The 11837-nt window shown below is 46.2% G+C and overlaps 1 protein-coding gene across 1 annotated transcript; it reads right to left on the bottom strand.

Moving 5' to 3' along the window:
• Positions 1 to 2822: 2822 nt before the first annotated feature.
• Positions 2823 to 5236, bottom strand: GAS1 (growth arrest specific 1). The gene has a single exon (XM_054054862.1). The coding sequence runs from the start codon at positions 5089 to 5091 to the stop codon at positions 4189 to 4191; it is 903 nt and encodes a 300-aa protein (XP_053910837.1). The 5' UTR covers positions 5092 to 5236; the 3' UTR covers positions 2823 to 4188.
• Positions 5237 to 11837: the final 6601 nt, after the last annotated feature.

The following is an 11837-nucleotide window of genomic DNA, read 5'->3' as shown; positions in this document are numbered from 1 at the left end:
GAAGACTTGCAGTGGGTATGTCATCACAGGCAGTGTGGGAGTTTGTGATGTTATTACTGCAGACAAGAACAAAATGGGTTGAAGGTTTGAATTTGTTTCAGTGACACTGAAGGTGCAACACAACTCAGTCACTAAAGCGCTGTTTTCCATGACTCAGCTGGTGAAGATTTTGTGTCCTGCTGCTTTCTATACATGCACACGCACCTTGGTTATTCTGGAGTTCCTCTCAACCTCCTCCAGTGTACTCAAAAGGAAAATAAACCAAACCAAAAAGCAAGTACTGCCTCTGCACTGCATTGAGTTGGAATTTCTCATTCCACACCTGCAAAGCTGTCTGCAACCACTTTTGCAGGCCCACCACAGATACGCGCTACACACATGTGCCTGCGGTGAGTGATCTGGTACACTAACAACTCTCGGGAGGAGTGGTGAGAAGATTGCAACTAAAATCCGTCATGCTTTCCAGTGTGACCATGAAGGACTTGGTCAAGCAAAGCTTTGCTTTCCCTCAGTGTAAGGCTTCGTTTCATAACAATTTTGAAAGTTATGTATGCCTGCCTATATATATTGGTGTATATTGTTAAAAATAAACAGAGACCTTATGTTATGCCCATTGTGATGGCATACAAAAGCCTTGCTGTGCGCTTGGGTGATCAGTGAAGCTTGAATCTCCCTCTATTTACTGTATGGTCACTGTCAGTTCAATGAACTGCCTCCTTGTTCTCCACCATTGTCCCACAGTCCCTTAAACATTTGTCACTGAAGTGCCTCCAAAGAGAGACAAATAAACTGTCACCAAGAATTCAAACTGGTAACTGGGAATGAAAAGGGAGCAGAACCTACTGGATTATTTTACATGAAATGGTGGAGAGTTCCTTCTTCCCCTGGAAGAGACTGGCTGGACAGGACCTCGGCAAGGAGCACTTTCAAACATCCAGACAAATGAGAGAACTTCCTTTCCCTGTGAAAATATCCATCTGCCGGAGAACATGAATTCTTTTCCTTGCTTTAAGCTGTCCTTGCTACAGCCCTTGACGTTCCAAGAATTTCCATTTGTCTCAAAATTGAGCAAAGGAAGTACAAATTTGATGGACGTCAACATCTGCCCAGACGTTGTAGGCTGAGACGCATACTGATACAGGAAGCCATCCTGGAAATAGAGCTTACAACACAACGAAACCCACAGAGTTATCTTCTTATGGGGAGGAGCTCACGGGATAGAATTAGTTCAGCTGTATTTATTGAACAATCATTTAAATTAAAACAATCCTCTTTCTGTAGGGAAGGAACCACACAGATGAGTCCTCCCTGCCTAGTGGTGCTCAGTGTTGATTTATTCCAGGCAGATGCTTTTGACAGGAGCCTGTAAAATCAAGTCGAGTTTATTGTAGCAGTTAATTATCAGTCCTTTTCTAGTGCTAATGTCTTTACTCCTAGCTGAAGAAAAATAAAGGCTTTTAGCCGGGACTTAATTTTTCATCAACAACGAGTTAAATAGTCCTTGTGGGCACTAACTGTTGAAAAACTGCAAGTAAGTTCCTGAGCATCTTCCGAAGAACTGGAGAAAATATTTAAGATCATCCCTCTGCAACTTTGAGCTCAGCACTTGGTAAATAAAGCTGGCTCTATTTAGAAGTCTCACCCAACTACTGTGTCCTCTTCCTGATGAAATAACGTTTCCAGCTTTGTTTTAACAAGAAGCTTACTCAACTGTTCAGACGACTTTAAAAATGAACTTCAGGTCATAGCTGCACACCATACTCATACACTTGTTTGGTGTCACAACAGTTTGGGGGTTTATGTGTGTCCACGTGCGTCTGTGTGCATTTATCACTGGGTGACCTAATCAAATTCACACCCTAAAGAAATAATAAAATAATCGGTTGTTGAACTCACTAATCCAGAAGCAAGGATTTCTAATTGTTTTGATTTACACAACAGACAGATGTGGATTTGCCCTCTGTCCTGATCTGGTAAGATGAAAAAGACACTTATCTTGCTAATCTGTTGTCCCCTCAATCAAAGTTTATTTGTGGTAGCTTTTAAACTTCTGACTCACTTCCAACCACAGTATTTAAAATGAAAAGCTTTAAATAAACACCATGAATAGAAGATATTTAAACTCCACCCCCCCTTTTTTCCTTTTTTTTTTTTTTTCCTTTTTTCTTGTGAGTGCCTAGCTTGATGCAGTCAAACTCAAATCCCCAGAGTACTGAGCTCTCTCTTTTGTGTTAATGTTTATAAGATTTTCCAATGCTGGAGTTTATTCCTACTGCAAACATTTCTATTTACAAGGTCAAGTGTATCAGCACTCGACACAGCTTAAGAGTGTAATTATTTATCTAAGGGCGTTTGAGTGTAGATCAGTAGCTCTGGCAGGAAACCAAACTTCAGCACGACGCAAAGCAACTCCCAAGAACAATATTAAAAGATCTAGCGAATGCTGATCCCTGCACTGTGTTTACTTTTGCATTCTTCTTTGTGAGAGAAGGCAGTCTGAGCAGTAAACTCACGTGCATTTTGTTGCACACCCCGCCTCGCCATGCGTGTGCCACTGCGCGCACAGATCCTCATTTGAAACACTTGCCACCTGTGTGATGCATTTCTCACCATGTACTTGATTGCATGCCTAGGTGCGTTTCTAAGAGCGTCAGAGCACCATGCCTCCACTTCAGGAAGAAAGCACAGTGCACTAGTAATTCCCCATCCATACAGGAGCAGTGTCCTTGAATTGCTTTACTCTCTTCAGGCCCTGACAAGTTACCATGCCAACGCATTATAAAATCAACCACTCTTTTAAAGTAGTACTTTCAAAGCTGTATTTACTTCTTGCATGTAATTATTCATTAAAGTAAGAATAGCAGTAAGAATAGCAGTAATTTACATCTATGTAAAGTATTACAGGCAGGCAGAGATTTTAGTTTGTCGATTGTTTTTGGTCTGTTATTTTGTGGTTCACTCCCCCCCCCCCCCCTTCCAACCTCGGGTGCTGAGAGTTCAAGTGTCCCTGGAAAACAATTTCACCACATCCATTATTTAAAGCTCTTTCTTTACTAATTTACACGTTTAGAGAGTACAAAAAGCCATACATATTTAAAACACAGGCCATTCTTACACCTTCTATAAAAAATACAAGGTTTAAGGCAGCTCAGAAATGCTTTTATACAATTCTACAAAGTTCATAAAGTCTCTCCAAATAAGAAAGTTAACTTCCAATCTATAAAATACACTGTACAGTTGATGTGCTAGAAAATACTTCATTGAATTACTGTTGCTGATATCCCCTTAAACATAAAATGGAATCTGTACCTTTCCACAAAAGAACAGCAAATGCAATTATCTGGCAAATAGGATGTGGGTTTAAAACTTTATTTTTTTTTTAAATAAATTATCCCCAAAGCATACAATTTATAAAATTCTATATACAAAGAACAACTGGTAACAAATCCCAGTTTTAAATACATTTTTCATATAAGATTTACCAGAGGTCAGCACCCTGATATGACGAGAGGCAATATAACTTTTCAGGATATTTGTACATACATGTTGTCGAGTTTAAAAGTGTCTTTCAAAGATGGCAGTGCAGAGCTCTTTTTTTTAAAAAAAAAAAAGTTTCATTGTTTGGTATAACGAACAGCTCCGGAAATAAAAATTATCTGGGTATTTTGGTTTGGGGTTGGTTTTTTTTTTTACGTCGCTAGGTTAAAAGGGAAGAGAAGCTGCTGGTATGGTTTTGTTACAGGGGTGTAACAAAAAATGTTACATCTAACGAAAAATGTAACAGAGATGTTACATGTAACAAAAATTTAACAAAGATGCGTGTGCAAGAGGGAGCCCTGTACGCCACAGAACGTTTTCGGTGCGCTGTTTCCTTAAATCCTTAAATGCCTTAAATTTGTAATTAGTGGCAGATCGGCACTGTCGGGCACCAGCGTATCGCAAGGAGCGGGACTTGGCGAGCGATAACCGGGTTATGGGCTAACCAGTAAGGCGACAGCTTTGGTAGCAAGTCTGGGTGGCTCACCTCTTCCTAACCTTCATGTCAGAACGCTTAAAAATAAAAAAAACAAAACAAAACAAAAAAAAAAAAAACAAAAAAAAAAAAAAGGGAAGAAAGCGAAGGGAGAGGGCGGCGCGTCGGGGACCCCTCTGGGTGCTCTCCGGCGGCCGGGGCCGTTCGGACGGGCGCTAGGGCAGCAGCGGCAGCAGCGGCAGCAGCAGCGGGGCCAGCAGCGCTGCCGAGGGGCGGCCGGCGCCGTCCCCATGCGCCGGGAAGCCGGGCTCGGAGCCCGCATTGTCCTCAGCCTCGTCCCTCCCCTTCTGCCCCGGCTCCTCCTCGTAGTCCTCGTCGTAATACTCCTCCGTGCCGCCGTCCGAGCCGCCGCTGCTGCCGGCGCCGTTGCCGCCCGTGTCGGCTCCGAAGCAGAGCCGGGCCATGTTCTCCTTGACCGACTCGCAGATGGGCCGCTCCAGCCCGTCGCAGACGCAGTCGTTGAGCAGCACGGCCTTGGGGACGGCCAGCATGTCCTCGATGACGGCGCGGCACTCGGGCGTGCAGCGCAGCCCGTTGAACAGCTTCCCGCAGTAGGTCATGTAGCGGCTGAGCGCCAGGCTGCAGCGGCTGTCCCAGTCGCAGCGCCGCCGCGCCTCCGTGCAGCCCATCACGCCGGGGCCGCCCCCCGCCGCGCCGGGGCCGGGGCCGGGGCTGCTGGTGCGGGGCAGGCAGGGCTCGATGGCGCGCTTGGTGGCGCGGCAGTTCTCGTCCTGCGCGCAGTCGCAGTCCTCGAGCGGCGGGCCGCGCCGGGTGTGGTTGAGCTGGATGAGGGCTGCGATGCAGTGGCTGGGGCACCGCCGCCGGGAGGAGGCGCCGGAGCCCGCGGCGCCCGCCGCGCCGTCGCCGCCCTGCTGCAGCAGCACCGGGGCGCACGCCTCGGCGTACTGGCTGTACGCGTAGCTGCACTCGGGCTCCCCCTGACACTGCAGCACCGCCTGCCAGCAGATCAGCCTCCGGCCCTGCGCCAGCGAGCCCCGCGGCGGGCACAGCGCGCCCAGCGCCGCCGCCGCGCACAGCCAGGCGCCCGCCCGAGACATCGCGGGGCGAGCGGCCGAGGGGCGCGGGGAGGCCGTGTCGAGGAGGAGGACGAGGAGGACGAGGAGGACGAGAAGGAGCCCCTGGAAAAGTTTGCCGAACTCCCGCCGGCCGTGTGCATGAGGTCTCCTCGCATCAATCCATCCCCGCCGGCTCCGGAGCTCGCCGGGAGCTGAGCCCGGCGGGGCCGCGGCACGAAGCAGGCGCCGTCCCCGTGTCCCCGAAGCCGCTGCTCCCGCCGAGGCGGCCGAAGGAGAACTCGGGAGAATCAGTGCGAATGGGAGCTCGGCGGAGATCGGCTTCGGAGCGCGCTCGGGGCCCCGCGGGCTGCGCCGGGAGAGCTCATGGTGCCGTCCTGTTCCTCACGCAGTTCCGCTTCTCTCTCTCTTTTTCTTTCTTTCTCCCTCTTTTTTGGCACGAAATAAATGCCCAGCTGCTGCTGCTGCCTCCCCGGCAGCTTTTAACTCTCCGCTCGCAGCATCTCCGCACATGCCAGCCGCTCCGACCCCATTCGCAGTCCCGGCTCTGCTCGCTCCTCTGTCGGTGCGGGTGGCGCTTTCGGGCGGCGGGCAGAAGGAATCTCCCTCCCCGCTGATACGGAGATAGCACGGGGAAAGAAGAGGCAGCCTTCGGGGTGTCTTTCTCCTGGCGACTGATACCGCTTCTGTTGTCAACAAGCTCCGCGAGCTGCTCTGCGGATCCGTCTGTGGATCTTTTTTTCTTTGCGAGGCTTTAAATACAAAAGTGCCCTCCGAGCAGCAGCAACGTGCTCTGATTAGGTCTCATTATGCATGCATGGAAAAGCAAACAAACAAAAAAAATTAGCAACGCTTCTTCTTTTACACATCCCCCAGCCTGCGCTCTCTCGCTCTCTTTCTCCTTTTCTCCACTTTTTTCTCCCTTCGCTCGGCCCCCTTTCCCTGCCTCACCACTTGCCATTGGTCCAGCCTGTTGTTGAAACTTTTTCTTCCCTCCCTCCTCTCTTTACGATCCGCTTGAGGGAGGGAAGGAGAGAGGAGGGCTGGAGGGCAGCTCACATTCAAAGCTTGAAAGGAAAGGCTTAAGGAGAGTGACAGCCCCCTGAGGAGCCCCTCCTCCCGTTAAGGCGGCGCGGCCGGTGCGGGGCTGCCCGGGAGCAGCATCGGAGGAGAGAGGGCAGGCGGCGGAGAGCTGCGTGCCGCCTTCGCGGGATCATCGCTCTTAAGCGGGTCCTGCTCCTTGCAGCAAAGGGGAAGGGGGAAAAAAAGTTTCTAGCCTCAGTGATGTGTGCACCCAAACTTGCCACTGATTCAAGTGAGGGCAGAGCTGCTTCCCGAAAGGTAGGGCCATCAGGATCAAAAAGGGACCGACTTTGTTCTCAGGGAAATCTAAACAGATCCCCTGGTTTCAGTCTGTTAGTACACCGAGGGGGAGCGAAGCTAACTCTGCTTACGGTTACACTGCGACCGTGCTAAGTACTGCGTCGCTACGCCTTCAGTGTCTCAACTTTCTTTCCACTTACCGCATCTCCCACCGATTTTACATTTATTCGGATCATCTTCTCCCTGAGGTTTTTGCGCAGAGGTTTAAGACACTGACCTTCGACGATGCCCGTTGACAGAAATGTGGTAGATCTCGGTGTAGTTCTTCGATTCTTAAAATCTGCCAACTAGTAAAAAGTTGTTAAAATCTGTTAGTGAAGAGGATGAAACGTGTTTTCATTGAAAGCAAAATGCCTTGCCTTCTAGTTACACTCTCTGTTCTCTTTGTGTTGCTTAAAAGGAAGTAGACACACACAAAAATATAAATATTAAGGCACAAGGAGAGAAGCATAGCAAAAAAAAATAGTGGTGCTTTTACCCGTTTCCTTTCGTTTCAGTGCTACCTTAATTCCAGAGCAGAATCGTCTCCAACCACAAGGGACATCGGTATCTGCTGCCTGTCAAAACTGGCGCTTTTTTTTCATCCTGAGACTATCAACTCCATCTGTCACAAAAATTAGAACTAAATCTGTTTTCCAGAAACTCGGGGATCTTGGGATCCTATGCAGCGTGGGATGATGTCTATCTGAAAGCGCATGCAAGGTGGAATGGCAGTGTGGTGTGGCAGGGGGTCAGTATGATTGATGTGTGGAGAAGCATTCATACCGATTTGGTCCATTGTCATCAGTTTTACAAGCTGGTTGTGTTTCTCCCTTAGTACAGGTTTACCTCTCCTGGTGCCAAAATTATGTTTCTTTGTATTTTTAAATCCATGAAAACTGCATTTGCTTTCATCCACCTATTTTAAAGCGGTTTTGTTTGTTTGTTTTGTTTTGTTTTTTTAAAATTCTTGTTTAATAGTTTTATTAATAATGCCAAATGCCATTGAGGCAGCGTGGAGTAAATAGTCATTGCTCTCTGCACTGGGCTCACTGAGGCATTGCTTTGCAGCTCTGTGGACAGTAATGTTGTTACAGATGGAAATCTGCTAGTTTGGGGTGAGTAACTTGGAGAGGACATCACAGGTCCTGTGTGAAATGCTTCTATGCTGTCTGATTGCTAGGGAAACTGGTCCACACTGGTGCAGCTGGAAAACAGGAGGCCTGGGTGCCGGGGTGTTTGGGCACAGAGAATCCGAGAGAGGGGACTGCAATGGGGCAAGAACGTGCCTTGGTGTGGGACAGGGCCCTGCCGATCTTCCCCATCACAGGAGAGAGGGGATGGCTGTCTATCTGTCCCAGCGTGGCTGCCTTCTAGGGCTAGCTGGGGGATGAGCTTTGCCCCCTTCCAGCTCCTGCCTTTATCTGCAAAATGCATCCATCTCGGCTATCGTTCATTTCTGGAGCAGAAAGCAGTCTGTTTACTCTGCGATGAATGGCAGCAGCTGAACTTCAGACCTCCCAGGAGGGGGAGTAGAGGAGCCTTCACTGCTGGCCTTGCATCCTTGCGGGGCTGGAAAGAGGATGCCGAGATGCTGGCTGAGCAAGAGGAGGATCAGTGCATGGTCCCACTAGTGCTAACAGGCTTCCCTGGCTGGGGACAGTGTTCGTTTTGCCTGCTGGTCTGAAAGGCAGGGCATGACGAGAAGCATTGCATCATTTGTAAGCAGACATTTTCACATAACACCTTTTAGTTAAAAAAAGAGAGTTTCATACAGTAGTAGTAATAATAATAATAATACAATGACAACAATAATGGAAATGTTGACTTTGAAGTCTGGAATTTGGAAATATCATTGGCATCATACAACCACCAAAAATTGTAATAGAAAATAGCTGGTCTCTTCACTTCCCACACCTTTTAGCACTATAGAATACAATCATCTACATCTAGGATTATATATGCTCTGTCGATAAACTGATTTCTTGAAACGATTTAAAATGTACCAGTCTGTCTTTATTTAATGAGCATTTGGAGTCCATCTGTATTTGTAATTATTATTTTGGGTAAAGACTTCAGGGCTCACGGTGCTCTGTTGGAGGGAGGAGATCTTTTCTTGAGTGGAACTGACCCTAGGGAAGTAACTTTGGCCCCTCTTCTTCAACGCAGGTTTTCCAACAACAGAAATTGTATTGTCAAATCTAACTTTTCAGTTCTCACAGTAGCTCTAGAAGTAATGAGAAAGGGAACTATTGCTCTTTTTCACAAAGCACCACATAGGAAAATTCATCCCATGATTGGACAGTAAAATAAAATCTGATAGCTTTCTGAAGTCCTGCATTTGCTACATTTTATGTTTGCCACACTTTCCTGTCTTAATAATTAATTTTGTTCTTCACACCAGCTCTCCAAATTATCATAGTCTAGCAGTCTTCCATCACTAGGGGTCGTTTTGGCAGCCAAAAAAGCCAGCATGGATGTGATCTACATTTGTCGGAAAGACTCCTGAGCTCCTTTTTGTTTAATCCTGATGTCTTCTCCCCTTTTTTATTTCTCACACATTCCTAATGGATCTCCTTTCCAACTCATGTTTTCTTTAATTCTTTCTTACATTGAGAGTGTTTAGAAAATCCAGCATACACAGAACCAGTACACATTAAAATTTAGCTGTTTGCATTCCGGTGTAATTAAAAATATATGGCCCATATATGTGGTTAATTCCTCTCAAGTGATTTCTAGGGACATTTCTTTTATTGGATTATATTGTTTTTTCTACATTTCAAGAGATTTACAGCTGCTATTAAAAATGTCTTGCAAGACTCCTGTGAATTAATTAGCTGATAAAATTTAGTTTGTGCATCCAATAATATCTTAATATGTGCCTAATGGAGATTCACAGTGAGAGAGCACTTTTTCTTCTGGAAGAAGGGATTGAATTATCTGCTAATGGAGGAATTTCACCTGTCAGTGAAAGGTAGCTTCTTACCAGACTCCAACAGCACCTTGGCATTAGAGCGTGTGGCAGTTGCGGGAGGCGGTAAACGTCCTGCTCATACGCCAACATTCATCCTGTAGAAATGGCCCAGTAAGGTGCCACTCACAGTAGCCTGTGCAGATGACTGAATATGGACATGTGCATACTGCTGAGCTCTTGGATTTGATGTACCCTCTGAGACCCATAAATAATAACTTCTGCGCTCTAAAGTTACAAAAGAAAAACTGGAGAGGGAGGCGGAATGTGAATGTAAAGCATTCCCAAGCGGTATCTGTTTCAATGGAGAAGTAAGTGCAGGTGAAGACATCTAAATTAGGTTCTTGCTCCACATCTGAAATAGTTTGTCGTCTTATTGACTGTGCAGGACTGTTTGGCAGATTAGTGTCCTAAGTTAGCCACCTAAACGAGGTGTCGACACACTCCAAAATAATAATTTATTTTCTATAACGTGCAGGGCTTTCCGGTGTGAACATCCTCCCCTCTCTCTTGCTTTAGTCAGGAAGAGAAATAATGAAGATGGAGGATAGTCAGTAACTGTATCGATCAACACTCATCCATTGAGTTGAATCTCGCAGCTGATGAGACTAGGTTACCTTTGCCCGACTTCTGAACGCTGTTGAAGGCATTCAACACCTTGCCTTCAGGCCAATTATGTTGAAGTGATTCACCTGCTCGCCAGAGCAGAGTAGAGGAGCAAAATCACCTTCCTCAGGTGCTGGTCATGCTTCTTTTGATGCAACCCCTCAATGTGCTGTGACTACCTATTGCTGGCTCCTGCCAGCTTTTCATCCACCTGTATTCCCAACATCCTTTTCCGCAGGGCTTCTCTTAATCCCATCATCCTACAGCCTGTGTTGATATCAAGGGGTGCCCCAAACCCATGTGAGGACCTTCTGCTTGACCTTGTGGAACCTCATGAGGTTCACATAGGCCCACTCCCCAAAATTGTCTAGGTCTGTCTGGATGACACCCCATCCCTTAGGTGTGTTAACTGCCCACTCAGCTTGGTGTCATCTGCAGACTTGCTGAGGATGCACTTGATTCTACTGTCTTTGTCATTGATCAAGGAATTAAACAGTTCTAATCCCAATGCAGACCCCTGTGGAATACCACTTTTCACTGATCTCTATCTGGATGTTGAGCTGCTGGCCACTACTCTCTGGATGCAGCTATCCAGCCAATCCTTATTCACTGTATAGTGCGCCCATCAAATCCATACCTCTCCAGTTCAGAGAGAAGCATGTTGTGGAGGAACATATTTTAGACCTCACAGAAGTCCAGACAGACAACATCCATAGCTTTTCCCTTGTCCATGGAAGTAGTCACTCCACCATAGGAAGCCACTAGTTTGGTCAGGCAGGACTTGCCTTTGGTGAAGCTATGCTGGCTGTCTTGAATCCTGTCCCTGTCCTTCATGTGCCTTGGTGTAGCTTCTAGAAGGATCTGTTCCATGATCTTCCCTGGCACAGAGAGTCATCCTTTCTACCTTTTTTTAAAAATGGGCTTCATGTTTCCTTTTTTTTCCATCACCAGAGTCTTCACATGACTCCTGTGACTTTTCGGATATCGTGGAGAGTAGCTTGGCAACTACATCAGCCAATTCCCTCAGGAGCCTGGGATGCATCTTTTTGTATCCAATATGTTCATGTATGTTCATGTTCCTCAGGTAGTTTTAAGTCTAATCGTCTGTTATACTGGGAGAGACTTTGCTTCCCTAGTCCCTGCCTTGAGGTCCATCCACTTGAGATACATAAACTTGCCTTAAATATATTTTTAGTTCAGTACCTCTTTTATTTTTTTTTCAGTGTGCCTTCTCCATTTATAATATTTACTTAAAAAATCGAGTAGTACTCTTGTAAAGTTGGAGATTGTTACTTTTATATGAAATTGTAAGTATCACTGAGAGTGATTTACCCAGTGCATCCAATACAGTAAATGTGAAAATATTGCACAATACTTTGCTGGACTTTCAGTTTCTTTGAACTCTGTTCCAATCTAAAGTCCAAGCTAGACCACACATGCTATGAAAACAAATCTAAGAACAGAGTCAGACTCCAACGCTTTTTTGGTGCTAGCAAAGGCAAAAGTAATTGTGAAGATGACACATTTCTGGTCACCTGTTAAGCCAGTTAGGTAAAGGTTTAAAATAATCGTGTTCTAGAAAGATGAGTGTAAACCACACATGCTGCCACTATGTCAAAGCAGTTTAAACCATCATAGTATTGTGGGAGTTCTTTGTTCGACGTGTCAACATATACTTATACAAAAGCAGTTACATGTTTTTTGTTTTGTTGCTGCTTTTGGTCTGCTGATTTTTTTTTTTAATTTTCAGATTTTTCAAATGTTTACAGCTAGATATTCCCTGAAGCAGCTAATAGATTTGTGTTTAAATTTCTGGATGTGCTGCTTTGAA

Source organism: Cuculus canorus, chromosome Z (assembly GCF_017976375.1).
Source record: "Cuculus canorus isolate bCucCan1 chromosome Z, bCucCan1.pri, whole genome shotgun sequence".
Lineage (NCBI taxonomy): Eukaryota > Metazoa > Chordata > Aves > Cuculiformes > Cuculidae > Cuculus > Cuculus canorus.
Note: the sequence above shows the minus strand (reverse complement) of the source record. Positions and strands in the feature narration are given on the sequence as shown.